The sequence below is a fragment of the Pholcus phalangioides genome, unplaced genomic scaffold, assembly GCF_987345545.1.
Source record: "Pholcus phalangioides strain wild (caught in Gottingen) unplaced genomic scaffold, Ppha-v1.0 ptg000015l_1, whole genome shotgun sequence".
NCBI classification, from domain to species: Eukaryota; Metazoa; Arthropoda; class Arachnida; order Araneae; family Pholcidae; genus Pholcus; species Pholcus phalangioides.
In genome coordinates, this window is record NW_028301608.1 from 30,065,365 (window position 1) to 30,093,338 (window position 27,974).

Here is a 27,974-nt window from a genome sequence, read left to right on the forward strand (position 1 = left end):
TTTGCAGTTTTGAAAAACTGTTTAATATGCTCAGTTCATATAACCAAGTCAAATATTACACAGAGCACTTCAAAAAAATATATTTGATCACTGAAGAAAAATATTTAATGTTAAGCACAATAGTTGCCAAAAGCATTGGTTATGCATTGACTAGAAATGCAGAAAAGCGTGATATATCTTTTCCCATATACACACATATATATACAAAATAAAACTACATGAATTTACAAGTAATTCTGGGGGAATATGCATAATGCTATATACAATACATGTAAAAAATACATTATATATTTAGTCACAATAATGATATAAAATCATTCTCTAAGGGATAAGTGGCTGGACATCAGAATCACTGTCTTCAAAATCATCACGATCCACAGCTTCAGATATGGATGAACGTTTATTTTTCACTATAGAAATGAAAAAGCTGAGAACCACCATCTATAAAATAAAAGACCATGATTTGAAAAATGAATTTATAATAGCAAAAAAAAAATTTTTTTCGTTGATTTTTTTTATTTTATTTTAGATAAAATTTATATATATATAATTTTTGTATCTCATTGATTTCAAAAACTTTTAAACCATTAATTTCTTTTGTATATAATAATTAAAATCTTGGATTTTCTTTCCTTTGAAATTCACTTATTCAATTTAGAAATTCTAGTCCTAATGTCTACCACATTATGAAAAATAGAATAAGAAGAAAATGAGATAATATAAATAAAAATATAAATACACTGATAATAATAAACAATTACCAAGCAAAGTATTTAGTAGGTAATTTTTTATGTTCTAATTTATGACAAAAAAAATAAATAAAAAATACTGTTTTTCACACAATTATTTGGTACATAACAAATTATCTAACCTGTTACATTAAAGTACTTACCATCAGTAGATAAAGGTTTAATGTGAAATAATTTAGAGTATGAAATATTGCACAGAGAGTTAGAATAGCAGAGAATTGCATAATATTCAGATATGAATTTATATACCTAACAGCTGTTAATTCACAGACACTGTGTATAGCTTGGGTAATTAAATATCACACATACAAGGAAAAATGTTTGATCCTCAATTAGCTAATCAGTATTTTGAACTGGACAATTCTGAGAACAAAGTGCTTGTCTACATTATTTTCTGCGGTTGTTTTGAATACCATTATAAGAATGAAATTTCTCTTATTCAAAAATTCACTCAATGAACTTGCCATTGCAAGCAAAAAGAAATCTTTGCATTCTAACTTATAAAGCATAGGTTATATTCTAAATTGGAAAGCAGATGATAGCATATGCAAAAAACTCACATGTATAAAACTCACAAGCTATCTACAAATACTAACAAGGCTCGACTTTTACATTGAGTGGCCCTGGACAAAAGCAAGAATCAGGGGAGGCTCCTGCCACTACGATAGATGATGTTGGATTTGTCTGTGAATATAGATTGTTTCAATCTTGGAGCCTTGGGCAAATGCCCGACTTGGCCATTCTGTAATCAGTGCTAGTATCTCAGATATATATAAACATAGTAGTATAACTAGTATATATAAACATATCCGAAAACTAATGATGCACGAGCGTGTGTGTGCATGTGATTCCTATATTTTTTCAACTACTTCATTCAACTTGTGTTGAAAAGTGCTTTTCAATAGAACTTTTATTTGAAAGTGAAACTTTACACAGAGATTTCACTGCTAATATGTCCGATGACCACATGCATAACTGTTTTAACTATAAATATTTTTTTTTCATAATTCTTTTTCATCACTAAAGTCATATTTTATGCGATTTAGTTTTGAAATTCACATATTCAACTTCCTTTTCTAATTTTACAGACAGACCTAAAAAAATACAAACTATGCCACACTAGCCTCTCAAATATTCTTTTTAACCTCATACAAATATATCATTCTTTCTATGAATGTATATCATAAATATTATATGATAGATGAGAAATTATTACCAAAAGAAATGCCCAGGTCATCCAATAGTAACAGAGTCCAAAAAACCAAGAATTGACAGCAAAGGCATAATTCAGCAAGAAAGTGCTTGCTCTAGTCATCACACATAAATCTGTATAAACAAAAAATTTTCACATGTACTAAAGAGGCAATTCTTTTTGGCAATATAAAAATAAGAATCATAATAAAAATGAAATTATAATTAACAAGAAAAAAAATAAAGCACAATAAATACAGGGTGGTCATGAATGGTACTTGTAGAACCATAAATGTTGGCACTGGGCGCAGACAAAGAAAAGAGATTTCACCAAGGGGGCTGGTGAGCTAACCTTCAGAGGGAAAATTCCAGCCGCAGAAATCTGATATGCAATGGCTGTTTCCACATGTTTCATTGTCTGCATTATGAGCCAGAGTTTATTTATGTTGCTACAGGTACCGTACCGTTCCAATGGTCTTCATGGTTTTTTACTGTGCCGATCACTTCACAATACATAAAAATGAGTGCTGTCATTTTAATTTTTGAAATTTTTTGCTCTGACTGTAACCGTAGCCGTGAGAACTAGGGTTTTGTTTTTCTCTTCATTCTTGAGCACATACTTTGATCCACCTATATCTCCAATTTAATTCACATTCCTTGGTTTATGCAGCTGGTAGGAGGCTTATAATTGGCAAAGATATTTAATGACCAACCTGTATATGCATTTGACAATTCTCAATTAATTAATTTGAAACAAACGTTTCCATTAATTTTAAGCAAAAATAATTAAAGTCAAAGAAATTGTTATAATATAAGCCTCATTGAGATTTTTCAGCGAATGAAATTAAGTTACATCGACAGCAATACTACAGCTACTAAACCACACATGCATCTCACAAGCATTCGTCAAATTAGTACATGTCGGAATGTGCTATGCATGTGTTGCATACCTAACATTTAATTTTTTTCTGAGAAATACTTGTTATACGTTCAAGAAATGCTACCATCTGCCTTTTGATTTCAAAAACAATTCAACTGCTTTTGATTGCCACACTCTGCAGGTTATTTTGCCTGTTCTATACATGAATTTTCATTGTTGTGTGCCTGATCACTCTCTATGGAGAGACTTTTTTGAATGGGAAATTGGCTCGCATTCATGCCTCAAAATTGGGAAAGCACAGAAAACCAACTTAAGCCGACCATCACTAAACCATCAGTAAGTTCCAACCTGAGTCCTTACGATGCCCACCAACAGCAATCCTGAAAATCATCAGCCAACAAATGAGCTACGTTTTAAAAACTCGATTATTTCTCAGGAAAAAAATTAAATTAAGCCTCTTTCTTCGAACACTAAAATTGCTTCATTTTTCCATATTTAGAGAATGAGGAAGCAAAAGAAATTCAGAAAATGTTTCCAATTATGTAAATTTTACACCAAAGATTGAAGTCTGTTTTTTAACTCTTAAATTGTTATCACTAACATGAGTTACCTTGAGATGCATCCAAAATGCATAATTAAATGACCAAAATAATTATATTGCTCATCAATTTGTTAATTTGTCCCAATAAATGAAAAATTACCTTTCGACACTGCAGGAGTACATTTAATAACTTCTACTGTTCCAATAGTTTCATTGTACTATAAAATAGAAAAGAATATTTAAAAAAACATTAGTTTTTATAATTTCAATTCAAGAACACTGTATTTCAATTAATGCAAAAACACTATTGTGGATAACCAGTCTATTTCAACATAAAAATACAAATGGAATCAAAATATTTTAAAATTAAAAATTTTCTCCAGTAAGAAAAAATAATACTCATTTGTTAAAATCTTCATATTCTAGATGGGGAAACACAGAGAGTAATGAAGAAAGACTACTGAGAAAATATTATACCACAAAAATATTAATTCACAAGGTAATTCTGGTAAGCATAATAATCAAATGAAATTTTAATGAATAAATATTACAATATCAATCAACTACTAAACCACACATGCACCTCGTAAACATTTGTTTGACAAATTTCTAGCAACTGATGCATGCCAGAAAGTTATGTATATGTATTGTGCACCTATAATGAATATGATTGTTTTTGAGGAATGCATGTTGTGTGTTCAAAAAGTGTATGTCTTACAAATTTAGAAGCAACAATTTGGCAATGTTATTTTGCCTATACATATTTTGCATGAATTTCAAATGTTGTTGGTCTGATTACTTTCCGTGTAGAGAATTTTTTAAATGGGAGACCTTGCATTCGTGCCCTAAAGTTGAAAAAACCACAGGAAACCAACTTCAGCTGATCACTATTGTGCTGTCTATGAGGATCAAACCTGGCTCCCAAAAAAAACATTTTTGACCATTGCCAACACCACTGACCAAGTTCTAAGACTATAAATTGACATCAAGTTTTGTGATAAAAATTAATTATTTTGTTTGAGTATGAGTTATCAAAGTGTGACTACTTGTATCAATAGAGATATTCTTAGATTAATCAATGTATCATGGCAACAAGGACAATACATAAAAATTTGCAACCTTAACATATTTCTGGTTTCCAAACATCATATACTGTGGAAGTGCGGCGTTTATGAGTACATTAAGAGCCAGAACAGTGAACATCACGATTGCACACAACATGATTAAGCCTTGTGGCTGAGTCTTGTGAGGCCGGATCTTGAACAACTGCAAAAAGAATAGCATTTTGATGATGAGAATGAATTCAAAACATTTATTGACCTTGAATTGTTAAAATATTGATGAAATAAATCATTTGGATGGCATTAAGTTCCATAAAGTAAAAATAAATCAAATAAAAGGAAAGTTTGATGGATAGACAGGTTTCAATTTGTGTGATTAAAAAATACTTCACGTTCTTTAATATCTCCCAAAGCATAGGATAAATGGAACTTACAACAATCCTTTTTTGGTAAACATAAAAGTCAACATACCCTAATGCAGAAGCACCATATTCCAATATGACGAACACCTGCTATTGTGCATGCAACCAAGAAAACAATCACCCCAAAGAACATGATGTAATCCAAGGGAAAAACCTGAGATGATAATGGTATAAATACAAATTCATTTTAAAAGAATGAGTTTGCTAAAAACAATAAAAATAATAATAATTCAGATTAAAGTCCAAAGTTTTCATAATCATTGTAAAAACTTCTGACTTTAAATCTGAATTATGATTAATGACATGATTAAAATTTTGGCATGATCATAAATTTAAAATTTCTTGAAAATAAAGTTATAATTATTTAAAAAATCCATAAATTATTTTTTAAGAAAATTATTTCTTCTTTCTTTATAGCCATCTTATTTTCAAACAAAAAGTACAGTAAAACCTTGGTATAACGTCATCTAGTCTGTACAATGTCGCTTTTAATGGCATTGCAGGCCAGTACAAGATTCCAGACAGCATAATCAGCGAATTGGGGGTTTACTTATTATTAAGTCATTGAAGTCATTTTTATTCGACTCCCAGAAATAGCACTATTACTGAGGTCTGACTGTACCTAATTTCATAATACATTTGAAAATCTCATTTTACAGTAAAATTATACAAAAGCTAATGTAAGAAATTTCACTATATTAGTTAATTCCTGCGAAAGAGATTGCAGTATTTGATATTCACATACCTAACAGTTTGTTAGATTTACCTTTCATGCATGATCTATTTAACATTATTTTTCCAAAGCAGTGTTACTAAATATGGCTGTAAAAAAGCCTTATATGCTTTATATAAACTCTTTTTTTTATCTTTGGCAACCAAAAAAATAGTTGATCAACAAACTGAAATTCTATATTTCACAATGAAAACTTACTGCATTTATACTTACTTTTTGAAGACGAACCATCATCCAATCTAAAGGATTCAGAATGTGGAATTCAGAAGCTATGTACCCATTTTTATATCCAAAAGAATACAGCAATTTGTTGATACTGAAGAACAAAACAATGTAATCACATATTACAGAGAAAATACAATATATAACCATAAAATGTTAAGCAAATCTTAAAAAAATCTGAATGCATTAGTATCTGATTTAAAATATTTTTTCAGAATTCTTGAAATATAAGATTATTTTCATTGAATGGAAGGGGGGGGGGGGACAATCTAACTTTTCTCTGCTGTGCATTCAGTTTAAAATTGTATCATGCTATATCCCAAGGTTTTTTAAACTTTTTTCATCCAGTGTGCCCTTTCCCTATTTAGCGCTCATCTGCAGCTCCCCAGAGCTGTTTAGCAAAGAATCTCTTCGAAAAACTTTTGTCCAAACCGCCACTTCATGGCACCCTTGACAAAGGTTGGATGAGCACCAGGGCGTAGCGCAGCACAGTTTGAGAACCCCTGCTATATGCAAAACATTCTTAAAGGGAAGAGAAAGCTTTTCTGCAATTTAAAGTTGGAAGCATATTTTCTTCTTTGAATCCTACAAATATAACAGTAAGTATGGGTTCTTCCCTAAGTCACAAGACTTTTTTTAGTATCATATGTATTCCACAATCCCCAAAGCAGAATGTTCTGCATTGTTATGCAACAAGCTCTCGGCTGACTGGAAATGTTCTACGGTAAAAATTCCCGTAATAGTATTTTCTACATTTTTCTTAAAATTCTTCCAGATTGTTCTGCAGTAGAACTGATTGTTTCTGTGATGTATGTTGCAGATTTCGAAATATTCTGCTTTGGGGTCCACAATCATATGCTTGCAACATTTTGAATGTAAAAAAAATATTGGAAGATAGTAAAAATTGTATTTAAAACTGAATTTGAGCTAGATGTTGAAAAAGAAAGCAAATTACGATATTAGAAATATACTTATATTCTAGTTTTTGAATTGTGTGCACTAGTTATAAAAATAATTTTTTTACAATAAGTTTTTAGCAAGGGTAAACAATTGTAGGTTGAAAATAATCAATTATATTTCTAGAATTGATTATGAATGACATTCTGTTCAAGCTGTTCCTAATTTTTAGTACTAATGCTAAAAGACCATGAAAATTACTAAAACTTACTTTGCTAGGAGAATGGACAGCCATATCATAAATCCCAGAATAATTCCAACAATGCCAATCAAAACACCAAAAAAACGGGTAAAATATCTGAGCTTGTACAAAGGGCTAGACAACTCTTTGTTTAATTCACCTTCCATTAATGTTATCAAACGTTCTTCTTCTTGCAATTTGGAAAGTGTTCTTCTATCTTTAGATGTCATACGACTTTCCTATATGAGAATCAAAATAAAAAAATTGTATGGAGTAACTCACCTCAAACTATTACCTATAAACATACAAAGATAACCATTATGAGAGAATTCAATGAAAACAGTGCTTAAGCGAACTTCAGAAATACACAAAAAAAATATTATATAGAAAGATAAATAACATATATCACAGGAAATCTTGGTGGGAATGACATGGCTGAACACATAATGGAGAGAAAAGCAATGGTTAAAAATATAATTACAATCAAATAAATTCCCATCACACACATACATGCATAGTGGTGTACAGTGTACAAAGCAAGAATCAACAATGCTATAAAAGACTAGGAGAGCAGAGGTTCCAAACAGTTATTGTTCAAAATGCAAATTTTCTGCAGACTTTAAACAGAGAGAAGTTGTAAAAAGTGGTTATTTTACATGAATTTTGTCACCACTGACCACCACCTACAAAATTGATTAGCATGTTCTGATTCCCACAAAGACAAAGATACAAACTTTTGTCAAAAAAATTTATCAAAAACTTCAAAAATACTAAATAACTTCATGTCTATATCACAATATCTATATACACTGGTGAAATAAATTAAGAGAATTTGCATATTTTATCGAATTTCCCGAAAAGAACTGAACTGAATGTAAAACCACTGCTTCTAGACAAAAATGCAAATCTTGTATGTCAAATACGTAAGCGTACACATGTGTATAGGCGGAGCCAGTAGAGAAACAGGCTTTATAAGCGTGCGTAAGTTAAGACGCATTTCGTTCACTAGCACACCTTTGCAAATTTCTTGGTGTTATTTTGCAGCAATCTGTTCATTTCAAATTGTAACAGTAAAATGAGTAACCACCATTTAGATGATGGAATGAGGTGGCGAATTGTGGGGAGGCTAGAAGCAGGCCAATCTCAAGACCAGATTTGTAGAGAGTTCAATTTAATGCCCAGCGTCGTGTGTAACTTATAGAAACAGTTCCAGGATACCGGATCCATTGAGAGAAAGCCTGGGCAAGGTCGTCCAAGAGCCACGACGGCCAGAGAAGATCGCCATTTGTCGATTATACAGGAGTGCTACAGCTTCTCAGCTCTCTCCTGATTTGTATGCAGCCACAGGAACCCATGTATCAAGGGTGACTGTTTCCAAAAGACTTCATGAGAGAGGGTTGTTTGCAAGAAGACCTGATGTTTGCATCCCGCTCACTTCTACGAACAGGAGAATCCGTTTATCATGGTGCAGAGAGCATAGAGATTGCAGTATGGATCAATGGGCGACCGTTCTCTTCACTGATGAGTCCCGGTTCAGCCTGAGCACCGATTCTCGCCGTACATTCATATGGAGAGAACCAGGGAAACCGCTACCTACCCTCCAATGTCCGCGAAATCTACCATTATGGCGGGGGAGGTTTAATGGTCTGAGCAGACATCATGTTGGATGGCCGCACACCTCTCCATGTCTTTGAAAGAGGCACTGTGACTGGTGTGAGGTATAGGGATGAGGTCTAAGAGCCCTATGTTTCCCGTTTCAGGGGTTCATTTTAATGGACGATAACGCGAGGCCACATAGAGCTCTTCTGCTGGACGATTTTTTAGAGAGTGAGGATATTCGGCGGATGGATTGGCCAGCCAGATCTCCAGACCTTAACCCTATAGAGCATGTCTGGGATGCTCTGGGGTGGGCAATTGCAACTCGCAACCCGCCTCCGGGAACCATCCAGGGAATGAAAACAGCGTTGCTGAACGAGTGGGACCAATTGACACAGGAAATGATAAACTGCCTTATTTCAAGTGTGAAATCACACTGTGAGACCTGTATATCTGTAATAAGGGACCATACCCCCTATTAAAACCCTTTGAGGGGCACTATATATAAAAAAAAATTTTTGGATGAACTAACTTCATATACTTGATACATAGGACTCATATAAATATGTTTTGCAACTATTATTTTATTTTTATCAAAATCCAGCAAATAACAGGTGGTCGCACAGTGGGGACACCGCACACCTAGAACACTGAAAGCTTCCCTAGGGTGTAATGCAGGAAAAGCAACATTTTGTTTGAAAAATTCCCTTTCTACCGATTTTGTAGGCCAAAATGATCAACATAAGCATATTGATAGCTGGTAAATCTTTTTCTATGAGATGGCAGTGTAAATTTTCCTTCTTGAGTGGCATATAAATTTATTCGAAATGCCAAATTTTCCATCAGTGGCACTGAAAAAAACAATAAGAACATCAAGATTGGCGATGTATCCGGCATTGGTAGAATTTACTGAGATGGTCCCACTTCTTCCTTGAAATCTGGGTTTTGGTTTTTTCTCCTGAACCATATGAAATTGTCGAGAGGATCCAGGCATTGGGCAGCGTATACATCAGCATCATTTTCGTGATAATCCATGCAGTAAGCTTTGTTTTATTTTCTTTATCTGGTGTATCATCAGATGCATTAGACTCCAGATCAGAGAGAGGCTCTGAAATTAGCATAATATTGCTTCAACTGTACTTAGGAATTTTATAGGCATTTCACCACCAATAAAAGTAATAAATTCCCAATAATCAGTTGTGAAGAGGGGCTCTTCATAAGAAGAACTACTCAAGGCAAAATAAATGCCAGAAAATAAAATTAAAGCAGTAGAGAGAGCATAGAAAGTAGTCGTCAAAAGAAAAAGCTGCTCTAAAACCACTAGAATGAAAGAATGGTTATGCGTGGGACAAAAAATAACATGTTGTGTCTTCCATTCTAACCTCCGAAATTTCCACCACAAATACACATCTGAGATGTTTCAACACCATTGCTGCTGTCACCCATTTTCTAATAAACAAGAAAGAGGGGAGAAAATGAAGAAAAACAAGGTCGCTTCGTCTCAAGAGAGGTGGTTTCACACTGACGTCACTTGGTGTATCTCATTGCTCTAGGTGTGCGGTGTCCTCAGTATGGAACCACCTTTTTAAAACTTTCATAATTTGATTTGAAACTATTCTTAAGTTTATTGAATGGCTTGATTTCAACAAATAGGGCAAAATCTATAAAAAACCATTACCAATTTTTGAAAAAAAATTTTTTTTTATTAGGAAATAAATTTTAAAACAAGTACCATAAAAATAGAGAAAATGGCGGATTATTTTACCAATTGCAAAACAAAACCAGTATGATGCTGCCATCTCTGACAGAAAATCTAAATCTTAAGCTATTTAATAAGATTTAAATGATTACTGTGCGAAAAGTAGTTATTTTTTGATGGAATTTTGAAAAGGTGGTTTCGCTATGGGGACACCGTGCCGGAAAGGGTTAACCCATCTATTAACCCATTTTTTTGTTTATTCTGCAACCGCTGTTTCATACCTTCTGACTCCAACGAGTGTTACGCACGATCATAGGTGTGTATTACAATTATTGAATGGTTATTTGTTTTGTATTGTATCAATGTATGTACATATCAAATTTCATTAAAATCGGTACAGTAGTTCTAGAGATAATCGACCAAGTCTGCAAATTCTCTTAATTTCTTACACCAGTGTATAATATCTATGTTTGTCCATTACTTCACAATTATCTTTTTTAGAGTAAAGATTAATGAATGCAATATTAACCTTCGCTTGCAACCTTGCTATACGAGATTCAATGTCATTTCTTCGAGTACTGATTCTTTCCCGCTCATCTGTCAAGCTACGCCAGCCTCTGATGCAGTTAACAGGATACACGGACAACCCCACACCCTAAAATTTTGATCAGGAAACAATAAAAACAATTAGTATATTATGCTTTTGTTTAATTAACACTATTAAAACAGAATAATAGAAATCCTCATACAAATAAATTCAAAGAGAATTCTCAAGATAAAGGGTTGTTATCGGTACAAGTTAATTTTCTTGTCATTGTTATCCCAAAGGTTGGAATTTCAATCAAATATAAATATATGTTTAGACCAGAGCATTCTTTTTTTTTTTTGAATTTTTAAGATGTTTTTGCATTGCTGATATTAAAAAAAATAAAAACTTAAATTTCAACAAATATTTATTTATTTTTTTCAAATTTTATCGAAAATACAGGACATAGACAAATGTGTAAAAATGTCACATGGTGTAACACTGATAAAAGCAGTTTGATTCTTAGCTCAATCATAAATTCATGTTCCATTTTTGGCATCTCGTCCTTCTCTTACAGCCTATATGTCTAAAACACCTAGCTAATATGAGATCATCTACAATAGCCCAATGATTAAAATTTACCTTTCTCTGCCAGCACAATTTTTATTCTGGGGTATTTAAAACAGCCTATCACTATGTGGAATCCGCGTTTTTTTTAAAATTCCATCTGTATTTCATGTCGTTCGATCATAAGTTTTTCGAATCAAATGCTATTCCTCTGTAAACTACAAGGAATGTAAACTGTTTTCAATCTTAGGATGCAAAAACTGTTCTGTAATTGAAAAAAATATATATCACCATCAAAAACTGCTGATCAGAAAGTTCAAAAACAGTTGCACTTCTGGCATAAAAATACAAAATTTAGCCCTTTGTGCATGTCGAAGTCTTGAGCTTTATAAATGAAGAAGGAATCATTTGGTTCAAATTTATGCAGCTAAGACGATACAGGACATATTATTAACAACCAATTATTTTACAGAATTTTATTGATAAATTTTATGTAATACATCACACTAAACCAGAGGCAATCTTGAAAAAACAGCAAGTTCAACTTTAAGTGCTTCACTCTGATGGAAGCCCCAAGGTTACAGTTCATATGTACCGTGTTTCTAACTCAAAACACCCATCTAAGTCAGAGCTTAAAGGACGTTAAAAAATATTTGGTGAGAGAAATCTTTAGTGAGAAAAATCGAAAAACATTCCCCCCCCCCCCACTCCCCAAATTGTACCAATAGGGCCTGAAAGGGTAATGGGGAAATGAACCATTTATGCTAAAATTTTAAGTGGGTTTTTTTGGATATTTCAATGATATTTGCTTATTCGTCACATTGAACTTCAAAAATTATTGAGAAATATTTCATTAATAAAAAGAATGCTATAGCATAGACAGCATAAATATATAAAATATTATTCAAAGGATATTATTATTTGTATTTTTGAATGATAAATCAATAATAATAGAATTGCAATAGGTTATTTCCTACCAGATAAATCACAAGACAAATTGTTCCGATAAATATCAGTATATTTAGCACAAACAAGAGACCAACAATAAAACCTGTAAGAAAAAATTCATATACAATCATTAATTACATAGTCATTTATACGTACAGAGAGCTAAACAATTAAAAATATTATAATTTCAATATAAAATAGCGATATAAAACAGGGGTTGGTAAACAAACTTAACTAGCAAGCTACTTGATGAGATTTTTTACACTTGATTCCAATATGTGAAGTGATTCCCCCAATATTTCCTCCTCCAATACATTATAATCAAAATAACTTAATTACTTAGCATTTTGTCTGACATGATGTGCCCATTGTAACCCACTTTTTGATTAAACTGAAAATATCTCTATGATTTATGGCTCATAAATTTTTATTGCAAAGATTTTCGAAGAAAAATTAACACTAAAAAATGGTGCTGTGATTAACTGGTTGTCGATCACTAGCATAAACCACTAGTAACCACATAGTATCAGAAATCACAATGAAGAGAAAGAAATATAAAATTCACACGTTTTTGTAACATCTAATGATACAATTTATCAGGTGGCATAAAAAAATAATGTTTTGTGAATTTAAACTCTATTGATGATTTATTACAAGTAAATAAGCAATGAGATTGGTTGAACAATTCTTTTTATGGTCAAAATGCATGAAATTGCAGTCTCAAAATTTCCATGTTCTGTATATATATTGATTCAAACAAATAAATATGGAATTGAAGTATGCAAATACAAAGCTACATACTGTCATTGTACATGCGCTCAAAGATATGATAGATTTCATCAGTCCATTTTGATACATCATCAGGTTTGGCTATTTTCTTGTATGGAATCAGTGCTCTATAAATCAAGAAAAGGTGCATCAAGTCAACTATCGAATTTTCAGAGTAAAAACAAAACAAAAAATCTTAAAGCAAGAAATTTTTGGTATGAAATAATTAAACTTTTGCTGGATAGCTTACTTTCATCTATGCAGGAGTAAAGCTTATAAGTACAAATTAACTGATAAAAGTGTTTAAATTTTTAAAAGAGATCTGAAATGGGAAGTTAAGCCATATTGTATGAGTGTTTAAGTTAAATAATAATAAATTAAATATTAATAAATAATAAAGTTAATTATAAACAGTCTTATCATACGGAAGAAAGTTGCAATGAATATAAAAAATTCATTCTATAATATACTAATTACATATATTCTATTACATAAACTACAGAAACAAAATGTACTTTTGAATTCATAGAATGGTAAAAGAACTCAGTGAATTCTAAGTATGCAGGGTTCAAGGAAAAGTTTGAATTCCCCCCTTCTACTTCTAAAGAAGTTCCTGTTGGGTAGGTCCATCTGTAATAAGTAAACACATCGTTTTTTGACATTCGTGGGGGAGGGGGCAGTGCTCTTAATACAAAAATCAACTACAGTATCTAACTTGGTAAGGAATTAAAGTAAAAAAATATATAAATCTCAAAGTTGAAGAAGTCCCAAATCCCAAAATTGCATCAAGAGAGTAATTTTGAAGGGAAAAAAATAATTCTTTTATTTGAACAACAATAGTCAATTTCTTCCTAATCGAGAGTTTGTAATTTATGTAATCACTAGCCCGGCGATGTTATCCACCCTGCAAAAAATTTATGTATGTATAGCTTATTAATTATTATAGCTTATCAATTATAATATTTAATATAATATTATATTATTATAATTATTAAATTATTATTTATTACTTAATCAAAAACAATTCTGCATCAAGTAAGAAAAAATTTCTTTTATTTTTAAATGTTTTAATTAAAAACTTCAGGCAGTCGCTTGTGGATACACAATATATTTGTTTTTCCCTCTGGTGTGTAGATTTACAATTTTTTAGGATTACCAACGCGTGACCAGGCGACGAAAAGCTGTCCATGAGAAACACAGGTCTCAAGTAGGTTGATACCTGCCACTGCTAACGACTGGCCTTGCGCTCTGTTGATTGTCATGGCAAAAGATAAATGAATCGGGAACTGTAATCGCTTGAAAGTGAATGGCATTTCTTCAGTGATAATTGAGATACATGGAATGAAGACGTCTTCTCCTTTGGCACAAATCCAGTCAGAATCGTTGCTTCAATGATGTAATTGTGCAATTTCTTCACGCAGAGTCTGGTGCCACTACAGAGTCTCAGTGTCTCTAAATTTTCTTAAAAGCATTATAGGTGCTCCGACTTTGAGGATCAAGTTGTGTGGTGGCACACCCAAAATATGCAAAGAGTTCAGAAATTTTGAAGGATACAGAACTGTCTGCGCTGTGTCTGTGACAGTATCAACTGATTTGTAAGATGTGGAATCTCCTGAAATAATTTTTAGGATTTTTCGTTGATCTTGTTCACACTGTCATTTTTTCAGTGCCAGAATCACTCTCACAAAGCCACTCATGGTTTCGGTAATTTTGTTGAATGTTTGGGAAGACTTTGTCTGCAAAGTTCTTCAACTGAGTTTAAAAAACTGGCAAAATCCATTTGGGAACGTAATTAGTCCAGTGCTTGGGTCTACAGGAATTCTTCCATTGCTAAGTTTGATCAACTGATGTGAAAATGATAGCAGTGCTGAGTCATTTTGCAGTTGAACTCGCATGTTGGTGGATAATGATAATTTTTTTTAACTTTGTGCCAGAGTGTTGATGAGCCCGAGTGGCATGGTGGTAAGATGCTCGTCTACCATCGTGAAGGTTGTTGTCAGGGTCCCGGGTTCGAACCCAAGGGAGGATATCGATAAGATATTTTCCCTAACGAACTCGAGGCGACCACTGATAGACAGCACCTTCGCTTCCAGCCCATCTCACTAATGGCAGTAAATTGCAATATATATACCGATATGGCCAGAGTTGGTGTTTGGTTAAGTAGTAGTAGAGTGTTGATGATTTGAGGCAAGCATTGAGTTCACCAGCTGGCATTGAACATTTTTATTCTCTGTTTTGTCATCGTAGTTGTTGTTCTCTGTTGTTAGTGATGTGATATGTCCAGCTTATGCAGCAAATATTATTCAAATACCTTTTAAGCATTTTTTAAATTGAAACTATGCCTCTACGATGGGCGGTTGATGAGGTAAAGGCTGCATTAGCACTTACAGGACACCCTGTATATAAGATAACAAAAATACCCAGTGCTTCTCGGGTTTTCTTCAATTACTGGGAGGATTGGAAAAGTGACAAACCATTATAACGAAATAAACTGTTATAATAGAAGCATTGAAGATGTGACAAACCATTATAAAGGCATAGACACGTCTGAAACACATTGCTAGGGAACCACAGTAACCAAAGTAAACATTCTGAAAGCGATTATTGAGGCCCAAAAACCATTGTTACCCATTTGGGGCATTTGCCCTGCTCTGATAAAATTTTAAATTAGCCTATGGTTCATTCCCGTTCCTGTTTGGTATATATGCAAAATCTGGCGACAATCGGTCTAAAACTGTAGATTTGTATAAAGAACAGACATACATACTTTCACATTTATATATAAGATATTATAAAAATATAGTCTTTTGCTGAACATAATCTACAATAATTCATGCCATTTTAGTTCAGTAAAAGAAAAATCTTGCAATCATTTCTTTTTTTGCATCAAGTGACTCTGAATACCATAACAAACATTAGTTTCATTTCCCAGAATTTATGTTTAAAATCCCATTTGTTTAAATGTAGCCTACACCTCAAACAAAAAATAAATAGTTAACTTATTCCTACTTACCCAACAATGAAAAGCAGTATACATGCAATAACAAAAACTATTGTGAACTTCAATGCTGACAGGAAACGCTATTGAAAAAAAAAAATTTTTAGCTTTGTTAAAATGAATAGATTAAGAAAGCAAATCAGAAAATATATTGATTTCATAAAAATAACATTCTTAACTATAATTATCGTGCTAGAAAAAGGATAAAATCAGCTGCCACAGGAAATTGATTACCTTAGCATTATATAGTTGGGTATCATCTTGCTCTTCATGAGCGAAATACACCAAAGGAAGAAGAAAAAATACGAAAATGCAGATGATTCCATAAAAGGCTAAAAACAAAAAATAAAAAAATTAAATCACAATTCAAGCAATACAACATTTTCTAATCTAAATGGCATTCTTTATGATTTCTAAAATAACATTACCAAATATTTAGAAACTTTAATATATATAATAGTAAGGGGGTCTCATCCCTTTGAAGTTGCTCTTGTCGTCTTGGCTCAGTGGGTGTGGTTGCAAATCAGGTGTGTGATGTTACTGTGCACTAGTACTTTTTAATCGAAGCACAACTCTTGAAATACCAGGGTAGCAAATGGCAATTAACCAGTTCTGTCAGGCCAATGACATCAGCAGGTACTTCCAGTTGTATCATGAAACTGCTCTTATTATAAGACATTGGAATATACCACATTCCCTGCTTTAGTTGGCGTATCACAAAAATCAAGGGATACTAGCTTTTTGAATGTTTCAGTCTAGTTCATTCCCAGCATGCCAGGATAAATAACGTTTAATAAGGATCACAGAATACATTCAAGACTGATATCAATTTAAGAATAAAATAATATTTCACTATAGAAAACATGTTTTGCCCATAAATTGGATAGCAATAGTAAAAAAATTTAGCACATTTACTTATTGCTCTGATTTAAATATCAACACCCTAATATGAAATGCAGATACTGTATTTTGCGCATTTTTACACATGTTGAAAGATTGTGCCAAGATACATGGTGTCACTTTTATATTAAATCATCGTGTTCTTTGCAGTATGGTTCTTCAATTTTTCACTCTATTTATTCCAATTTTACACACAATATCAAGTACTGCAGTCTACTTATACTTCCATTCGACTTATCCAATCCACGCAAAGGAATATTATTCATATCCAATATTTTTAATAAATCAAGATTTCTAGTAGCAAAAGCAAACATAAAGCTGGAATTATCAGAACACAGTTGTGAAACAAAAGGATCTCAAAAAAACTGACAAGGTTCAAATCAGCCAATTCAATGAGTTCTTATAGTCCAGGTATTTAAAAATTTCCTGGAATCTATGACTTGAATATCCTGGCATGCCAGAAAATATGTGTATTCCCGGTATGCTGGTCTCTATCACTGTTTTTGAATATGTCAGCTAATGCAGGGGGAACGTGGGTAATATGAACTGATGCCTCATACTATATTGGCTCTATGTAAGTAACTGTAAATAACTTAACACTGTATTGCTTGGAATAAGAGTCGCAGTGTGAAAAAAAAATTAAACACTTTTTTCCTACACATTAACCAGCATACCAGGAAACATGAAGGGAGAGCAGCATGTTGGGAATACCCATATTTTCTGGAATGCTGAAAAATTTGAGTTAAAGATTCCTAAAAATTCTCACACTAGAATATATATCAATAATACAGCATTATATAGAGATGATATAACAAATAATTTAATAAAAACGAAAAATGATCTCAGAAATATTAATCTGTGGATGACAAAAAAATAAACTTAAACTGAACTTAGTAAAACAAAATATCAATGCATAAAAACACGATGCATTCATCATGGCACTGACATTCACATTAAAATCCATCACTGTCACCCACAGGAACAACATAACTGTAATTGTGAAGTCATCAAAAGAGTCTACGAATATGAATATTTAGGAATAATAATTCAAGATGATCTAAAATGGAGCGCTCATTGCACCAAACTTGTCAAAAAAACTCTGATTTCACACCGTCATGATAAATAGATTGAAGTACCTAATAGAAGCAGATTTTCTAAAAGATATTTGCTATGCTTGGGTCTTTTCCATAATAACCTATAGCTTATGTGCTTGGGGAGGGGCATACCAAACTAACATTGAAAAACTAAACAACATATATAATAAAATAAGATGTATGGTAATGGATACATATCGTGAAAACAATAATAATATAAATAGTCATACTTTTAACATCAGACAGTTATATATTTACAGAATGATTAACTTCTTAACAAGAAACACTGAATGGTTACAGAGAAAAACAAATAGAACTGTGATAAGATTTAAACATGGATATCAAATACCAAAAACTAAAAACATCTCTTCCAAAAAGGTTTTTCCTTCAATGCACATAAAATAATGAATTTTTTCCAATCAGAGTACCAAACAACTAACAACACTAACAAAAAGTATGAAATATATCAATATGTAAAAATGTCTGAAATAATGAAAATATTCCCCCAGTATTATGAAATATTTTGATTGTTTTATTTCATTTTCACATGTCCTGTTAATAGCATACCTAGACACTATCACATAAATTATGTCTTGCACACTGAATCACCTACAATATATAGAATTTTGAACTTTTTGCAAAACCCCCCCACTTTTTGCATAGGCAATTGTAAAATTACAATTGCCTATTTTATATTTTTTTCTGATCAATTTCATCTCATTACTATATGTCTTCATGCAAATAGAAAACCTAATAACATTTTAATGTACTTTGGTTCAAATTGGCGGCTAAGCAAATAGAAATATTCGAAAGGAAAAAATATGTATATATATGTATCACTTATTATATATATATATATATATATATATATTTTTTTTTTTTTTTTTTTTTTTTTAATTTAATTATTATTTTTTTCTATATATCTTATTTTTATTCTCTTGCTCATGTAAACAGAGAAGATATCAACCTTGTAGGCTTCCTGGAAGGACAATTGTCCCTTGGAGCCACATAGATGTCATTTTTGTGTGTGCACTCAATTTCATGCATATTTGTGTATTGTTTCAATAAGGAAAAAAATTTTCTGCAGGTTGAATCTGCTAATTTGAAACTAGTCTGCTCTTTGCATTTCTGGAGCAACATTGCACGTTTGCTACAGTGAAAGCTATAATTTCATTCCAATTAGCATATTTCTTTCTTCTTTCTCTCAAACTGAGCACAATTCTAGTCTATTGCCATGGGAAATGTTATGTTCTTCGAGTAGTGAGCACTCACCATGACAAACATAAACAGGAATTTATTAATAAAAAAATTCAAATAAGAACGTAAACATGAGACAACGCTCCTACTCGATCGCTTTCACACACCCTTCTCCCTCCCTTTTTATTTTATAATGTCCATTTTTGTTTTTGCAAGCTCCCGTCTCCTGAGGCTTTTTTTCTTATTGTGCTCTGGAGCCTTATACCATATTGTTACGTCAGGGTTTTAACTGAGATGTACTGGATGTGTCCCATCTCATGGTGAATAGTGATGAAATCATCCTCTGTTCTGTCTGTAAACACTTTGATCCAGAAGTCCAATCCATAGGACAATTCGTGGGCAGACACGTTGCAAACCATCTTCCTGTCTTTGGATCTGTTGAATATAGACATCTTCCAGAAGACCTTCGTCATTGACTTCAATTTCAGTGAAATGAAAAACTCTTCAGCCGTCTTCATTTTCAACATCATCATATATTTCACTTTTAATGCCGGAGCGACGTTCACAGATGGCTTCTCTGTAAATTGCTTCACGTGGCCCATAATGCTACCCCATTGCTGGGCCCACGTCTCCTAAAATGCGCAGGAATGGGTCTGCGTTCTTGAATTTTGTCCCTACCATAACAGTTCCAGGGTTTGCACTGAACATAAACTTGGATTTGCTTGTACGCCGGCTTCACCTGATTCCACAGCTTGGACATGGTGTCTTCGAGTATGTCACACTCATATCTATCCTGCCACATAGATCTGGTGTCTTCAAAGTCATTGAGTTTCGTGGTTTCATTGCTGAGCTTCTCAAATTCCTAGAAATGTTTCCTGATGGGTTTACCGGTGATGTCTCTCCAAAATGTCCACAAATATGCCATTTCATCATAGTCGCGAGCTTCCACTATGATCCTTCTTAGATCCAGTTCCATTTGTAGGTTACGCTCTTTCGATTTGCTTCTGCTATCAGTTGTACTGCGATGGTGAGTTTCCCTGACCTTCTTGCATTTGAATTCACAGATTTTGGTGGTGGCGAAATACTCAGTCATGTCATTCACCAGCTTTGTCTATCTTTTGTATTTGTCCTCAGGCAAGGATGACATCTTGTTAGCTCTATCACAGGAGACTTGTGCTCTTCCCTTCCAGTGGGGAAGGACAATCGCTTATCTTCGTGTCAGAGGCCTTGCAAAGTAATCCATATACATTTGGTGGAATAATGCACTGTTCTCGAATTTTATCTGTTACTACAGTGAAAATTTTAACAGGATTACAAAAATCTTCGTTATTTCCTACTTTCAACAAAGCACTAATATTCACAAGTGATGCTCCAGTTCTTTCTCGAAATGCACTCACTAAGATGATTTTCTCTTTCTTAATTATTGGTTCCTGTATACAATCAGAATGAATCACTGGAATTTGACAACCAGAATCCACCAAGCTTCTGATTTTTCTATTATCTACGCAAATATCAACATAACGTAAAGGGTTCAAATCCAGATTCGATTCACTCGAATTAAATAATTCCGATTGAATTTCTGTGATCAAAATGTCATCTTCCGATTTCTCTTTTGTATTAGCCTTATATCTTTTGTCACAATCTCGAGCGAAATGGCTCAAACCACAGATGTAACACTTCTTTAGGGTTTTTCTGATATTCGTGTTTTTGGTCTTGTTCCAGACCTTATCGCTACGTTTCCGAGTTGTTGGTTGATATGTGTTCTTGTCGATGATCCTCGTCCTTCTCCATAACTGAAGTGTTGTTGCTGTGGTGATGACCTTTTTTTGAAGAAATTCTTCTGAATCTTGCCGATGTCTGCCCTGACGTTCTCTTAGTCGTCCAATTTATTAGCAAGGACAATTCTATGTCGGATCGCTTGAATTGAGACCACTCGTCAATAAAATGGTCTCGAATCTCTGACGGTACTTTCCGTTTTATCTGATCTGTAATGATCAGACAGTTCTTCAACTGTGGTCATCTCCAGGCCTCGGATCCATTCAGCAAAGTAGTTTCTGAGTTCATAAGCAAAATCACACTACGTTGCTTCCGATCATTTACTGTGCTTCCGATCATTTACTGTGCTTCATGAACATCTGTCGAAACCTCCCAGGAGTAAGCTTATATCTCTTCAGCAAAATGGATTTGACTTGGTCATAGTCATCTGTTGTTTCTTCATTTTCTCTAATTATGACTTGCGCCACATCATAAGGTAATAGTCCAATCAGATATGAAACCCAGAGTTCCCTTTTTATTTTTGCTCTTTCCGCTTGCCTCTCAAACAGCACTAAGTAGAGGCTGATCTCGTTGCTCTTTGGATCAAAATTTTGCAAAATGTTCTGTAGCTCTAGCCTTGCCATTGAGTTAATTGGGATTCACCTGCCGCACCAATGCGAATCCTTTCATTTTCTAGTTGCATTTTTCTGAGTTTGAACTCCATTCGTCTCTCCTCACTTGCTTCCGTCTCTTTCCATTTTCTCTTCTCAATTACGGTGTTAAAAAACTGTTCGATGAACTCTTTGTCATAGCATTCTACCTCCGTTATTGCGGATTTGAGTTGAAATACCTTCATATCCATAACATTTTCAAGTCCCATTTCCACAGTGACTTGCTGTAAGTCCTCTTTTTTGCCTCTAGCTAAGAAAGCCATAATTCCCTCAAAGAAAAGAAAAACTGTAAATTTTCTTATAAAAAAAACGCTCACCGCACTTCCCCCCTTCTTCCAACACTCTTCAAGTGCTCCCCGTATCACCTTCTCACGACGAAATTTCTCAACTTGCCTCCTCACGATGAAAGTTCTCCACTTTTCACGTCGCCTTCTCATGACGAAAGTTTTTCCATTAAATATTGTCTAATCTATTGCTCACTATCCTACCAGCTGCGCCAATGTAGTGGCCTTATGTTCTTCGAATAGTGAGCACTCATCACAACAAAAAATAAACAGGAATTTGTTAATAAAAAAATAGAATAAGAACGTAAACATGATCCTACTCGATCGCTTTCACACACCCTTCTCCCTCTCTTTGCATTTTCGAATGTGCATTTTTGTTTTCGCAAGCTCCCATCTCCTGAGGCTTTTCTTCTTCTTGTGCTCTGGAGCCTTTTATACAATATTGTTATGTCAAGGTTTTAACTGAGAGACGTGCATACTACAGGCAATTTACTACCAATTGAGTTGTGCCGTAAGTTTGTGCGTGCGTGTGTAGGTACCTAACCATCTGAGTGCTTATCTAGTTGTGTATTTGACATTTCATTGCTGATCTACATGTGAAGTGTAATAATTGAATATTTGTACCATTGTAGGCCTGTTGCTTTCTGTGGTGAGATGTTTTATACTACAGCACATGTAGATGACAACCCTACTCAAAGATTGACATCTAAAAATTCTACAGAAGCCATTTCTGGTTTAGAAATGAACTCTTGAAATTGATGTATTTTATTACCTCTGTGGGTGTTTTTGTTTTTCACCTTATATTATTGACTTTATATTGTTATATTCATGCAAACGATTCTTTTGTAATCGATTATTTAAATTGCAGTTTAATGTAAAAGCTATAATGTTTCAACTTTTTTTTTCAAATATGTCCTAATATTTGGTTGTCCTCAATTGAGGACACTGGGCACCCAGGACCCATGCTGCCTGTTGATTTATTTTAAAAAATCTCTTGCAATATTCTGAAGTTGTACACAATTTCAACAAAATATCCCAATATCAATATAGAATTCAAAGTGCATCAAGATGGGGGACATAAATGAGTTAACGCAAATGTAAAAAAAAAACGAAATACCAAAATATGCATAGGACACGCTCTGTTCAATAGCATCTCTTGTTGTATTTAGTTGAGCCCAGTCCTACAAATATAATAAAAAATTATGCATGAAAAATTTAAAAAGTTTCTTTTAACAAAAGGAAAAAAGAAAAGTTAATGCATCAATATCATAACAAAAAAAATCACCAAAATTTTGTTAAAGAATTAATATTATTGCACACTTCACTCAATAAATTTACAATAAAAACTTTGTTTTATCAGACAATCTTTACATTTTTCCAATTAACTCACTTCGGTAAGCTTAGTCACATACAGTTCAATATAATTTTTAACAGTCAATTTTAACCAAAAAGTCTGTAAGCAAATATGAAATCTGCACATAAAAATGTTGGGTTAACACAAAACAATAAAAGAATCAACAAGAACATATGCGATTTCCCTAATAGGATTTACATATTTAGCATTAATTGCATAATGCAATCAATACTGAAATAAATTTAATCGATTATTTCATGGCTGGCTCAAGATTAGAAATGAACTCTAGAGGATTTTGTGCCAAAGAAAAATGGTCTGTTAAAATTTTAACAGAAAGGGACGAAAAGATTTAAGAGTGCTTGCTGAACACTTGACTGAAAGCAAAGCTGCCATACTCTCTCTATTAAAAACTGATTTTTACCTCAACTGATTGGTCCATAGCCAGACATGAGCATGATGTAACTAAAATCTGACTTTTAGGGTACAGTAGCTTAGGTCAATAAGAAACTGGCCTAAAGTATGAAAAAGGATGTTTAGAGGTGTCACGAGTCCGATACCCGGTTCGTCCTTGCAGAAAACTCCTGACACAGGGGTACAACAGCAACGGTGACATGCCAACACAAAAGATTGCTACCACAGTGAGTCTCACATCGAGGGGTTAGTGCACTAATCTCTCTGTGAATATAAAAACAAGCCTGCCATTCAGAATCGGCAATAAATTGTAGGTGCCGGTCTAGTTAGTCCTCGTGTGCAGAAAATGACTGTGGTGCGACAAAAATGATCAAATCTGACTTTTCCTCAAACACTAATACCACTACAGCTTCTGCCATTTCTAGACACTTTAGAAAATCTCATAGACTAGGTTTTCATATCCACTGAGGATTTCATCACAAAATGAGGATGAAATGCAAGGACATTCCCTCCATGTCAAAACTTTTCAACCAAGAATCTTCTAATTTTAAAATACATTGTTCATTAAATTCTCAAAAATAAATTCTGAAATTACATCAGACTTAAGTATATTGTCTAAGAGACGTTACCTTAAATGTCCCATTCTCAGTCTTCATAAAAGATACGAGAAATACATCCACAGGCAAGAGGAAAGCTGTCAGCATAGCGATCCATAATCCAAAAGTTGCTACAAAAGCTGCAGGACGATCATATTCACGTGATTTCCAGAAGTATCGAATAAACAACACTGAAGCAATGAAGCTAAGCTAAAAAATGAAACACATTTACCATAAAGATATACGTAAATAATTAAAAATTTTTGATGGAAGATGTCATTATCGAAAAACGCTAAATAAAAAATTGATTAAATAAGATTAAAAACTGATAAAATCATGATGTGAAAAAAATATATATGTCCTGTTAATAAAATAAAAATTTAAATGTTGTTAATTAATAGTGATAGCATGTGATTTTGTTAATATAACCATCACTAAAGTCATAGATCATCAAAATTCATCTTCAGCCTGATATTTTTATGCAATGTTCACTTTAAGCTATGCAAGGAAATGCTTGTGCACATCTAAAATCAGCAAATGAAACCCTAATCTGTCATCATAAAATATATTTACAGTTTTTGAGCAATAATTCCCACCCACCTATTCTCTGGAATTTTTTTGAGATTTCCCATTAATGAAATCCTGATAAAAATTCCCGGGTGATCGTGGAAATTACTGTTGTGGCACATTAATATGGAAATAGAATATAACTGATTTTTTTTTTTAAATCGATGGGAATATTTGTTAGAAATTTAATTTTTTATACCTATTACATAGCATTGCTTGGGAAAAACTAGGGGGGGGGGAATAATAGAAAGATTGAGTAAAAAAACGTGGGGGTAAGGGGCTTCCAGTTTGTGTAAACTATACTAGTAACCCTGCCTACTATAAAATCCTAAACTACTGTTACGGGAAACACGAGAGATAAACAGAGATGAGATCTAAAAAATTCACATGGTTATGATTTCTAAATATGCAATAGCCTCAATAGCTACCTGAATTATTTTATACGTGGGGTACGTCCATTTCTGAAAAAGAGGGAAGCTCCCTAAGTCACATTCTAAGTCAAACATACATAATACTGTTATATTTTCCTCACTCATCAGCACCCCTTACTTTACGGCTTTACCTAAAGGCCCCCTTTTTTCTTGGAGAATAATTGTGTAATACGCTCCAATATTTTCTTACCTTTTTTACTCCCCCCCCCCCCGAAAAAAAAAATTTGATACTTAAAAACTTATATCCCTTTTGTCCTTTTCCTCTAACCACCTGCAAGTGATTGAGAAAAGAAGTCTTATGGATTTACACTGACCAATTTCATGCATGTGAATCCCTACTCTGGGAAAATTTGCCGTTCACAACCAAAGATGCATTAAGAGTAACTTAACTTCCAAGCAGCTTTGTTCTCAACTGACCCCTGTTTTTTAAGCAAACCTACATGAAAATAAAAAAGTGATTGTGTGGTGCTTTTTTCCTTCTTAATTTCAAGAGGGGCAATCACAATCGGCTTTTCAATCTGAATGGCTTCAAATGAGAAAAAATGTACACAAAAAATTACTTTGTACATTTAAAGCTACAAATCTCAACTGTTTGGAAGCAGTTTAAAACGTAGAATTCTAGAATGTTTATTTTGTGTTGATGGGTATGAATTATATTTATCAGTACTGATTAAGAGTGATGTGTAAGCATATGTGATCAGCATAATTGGAATGAAGCCATCTTAGTACTGCATAGGCAAGTTGGAATTTAAACTATACAAAAGGTAAGAGGTCCCCCTCCATTGCTAACTGTGGGAAAATGAGAGAAAATAAAATTTCATGCTGCGTACATTTAATTTAATCTGCAAGAGAAAAAGTATGAAATTGTATGTCTTTCGGAGCCAGGCCAAAGTACAATGAAATTTAGGACCTGGTGCTAGGCCCGTTACCAGGAGTCTTGAGTGCACAAGAACAAGTGCCAATTCACCCCTTTTAAAGCAAAGATTTCTAAACCATTTATGTTTACTGCATGGGGGGGGGGGGGTCCATCAATATTATAATAATAAAAGGATAATAATAATATAATAATATATAATCAATTGATTATAAAATTTAGGATTCGTGCCATGAAAAAATCATGTAATTGAAGTTGTACAGGACAAAAATGAAATATTTTAACTTAAAAAAATATAAAGAGTAATTGAAAAAGAAAAAAATGTCATAAATGTAGAGAGTCGGGTAAACGGGTGTTCACTGCAAATAAACGATTTTGGGAATTCCAAATAATTCTGGGGAAATATGATTTCCCGTTCCTGATGGCCTCAAAATGTCCCTAAACATATTTACAGAAATGTTTCACTTTTTAAAGAGGTGGAACAGCTTTCATTTGTTCTAAAAAAATAGAAAACTGGTTTAAACTCATCACACCTTAATAAATCACCTTATTTAAAGCTCGTTTCAATGATTTGGCTCTACCCAAAGACAGTCACTTTTATTTCCCTGTACAGTGATACCTTGGCTAATGAAGATGATTTGTTCTGTAATGTAATTGCATTCGTTACCCGAAATCTTTGTTAGCCGAAAAGTGATTTCTCGTAGGTTTCTATATAAAATTGTTATTTGTTTCAAATATAGCCCGAAATTCAAAGATAAGTTGCTTTTTTTTAAATACTAAGGAGTGCTATAAAAAAGACAAAAACTGACATAAGGCTAAGCTTCAAAATCGGATGAGAGAGAATTTTTACAGGAAGATGAGATACTGAAGATCATTTAAATTTAAACTATGTTACAACACAAACACCAGCTTTAGTCAACTAATAACTACATAGCTTCAGTCTACTGAAGTTGGTCCCACAACCAGTGCCATCTTAACGAATGGCTCTACCCGGGTCCTCAGAAAAATAAGTAGTTGAATTGCTTGAGAATTTGATAGGTAGGGCCTCAGCAAAATCACTTTCCTAGGGGACCTATGATGCTCTTAAGACGGCCCTGCACATAACCCAGTCAAGTTCATAGGTGTCGAATACTATTTGTGATTTGGTCAGCTCATTTCAGTGTCTGATACATGCAAATGGAATGGTGTTGTTACGGCCCAATGCCATACCAAACACTGCATTTCAATGTAAATGTTGTTTTTGAATAGGGGACTTGAATTTCACCATGTGATAATGTGCGACACTGACTCTTTCACCATTGTATGAGGTGAACCTTTTATTTTTCTTGAATTATGTGTTAAACACCAGTACGCAAAAACAAATAGAAAATTCCGTTTATAAGCTAACAGTAACTTCGAGGTAAGCATCACGCATATGATCACGATGCATAATTTTCATTACCCAATTTATAAAGAGTAACATTCATGTCCATGTTATCTAAATTAACAGAAATTAATTGGCAATTGATAAAATTTAGTGAATGAATTATATTTATTTCTCTATTACGTTATGAAATCGATAGAGAACGTGTCAAGGTTTTTATAAGGGTTCACAAGAAATCAAATATGAGTGAAAAACTCACAACAAATGCTACAATGGATGGAATTGCACCGAAAGCTGATACTTCTCCGGGGATATGCATTTCGATGGCTAATCGTTTCAATAACGACCCAAATGTTTCGTCACTATCCGAGGACGTCGTCATCAGACCTATTTATGACATCAAAACAAAACAACTCTTCAAAACTGTCAACAAATAAT

General features: G+C 33.4%; 1 protein-coding gene across 1 annotated transcript; it reads right to left on the reverse strand.

Annotated features, from left to right (window-relative positions):
* On the reverse strand, positions 1–27,974 carry LOC149075787 (putative lysosomal cobalamin transporter). The gene is made up of 15 exons (XM_089243294.1): positions 27,796–27,974; positions 24,335–24,511; positions 23,058–23,121; positions 16,274–16,371; positions 16,055–16,122; positions 13,075–13,169; positions 12,303–12,376; positions 10,762–10,887; positions 6,968–7,176; positions 5,791–5,893; positions 4,894–4,998; positions 4,481–4,627; positions 3,522–3,579; positions 1,966–2,075; positions 1–441 (listed from the first exon to the last, which is right to left on the reverse strand). Exons 1-15 carry the CDS (start codon positions 27,916–27,918, stop codon positions 322–324), a joined length of 1,677 nt encoding a protein of 558 aa, XP_089099420.1. The 5' UTR covers positions 27,919–27,974; the 3' UTR covers positions 1–321.

What these genes read in the sequence shown, in the direction of transcription:
- LOC149075787 (XM_089243294.1), bottom strand. Translation starts at nt 27,918, where the DNA reads ATGACGACGTCCTCGGATAGTGACGAAACATTTGGGTCGTTATTGAAA. An exon ending in GAAACCAGAAATATGTTAAG is followed by an intron (nt 3,580 to 4,480) that starts GTTGCAAATTTT and finishes TCTATTTTATAG; the next exon opens with TACAATGAAACTATTGGAAC. An exon ending in TACTCCTGCAGTGTCGAAAG is followed by an intron (nt 2,076 to 3,521) that starts GTAATTTTTCAT and finishes TTGTTTATACAG; the next exon opens with ATTTATGTGTGATGACTAGA.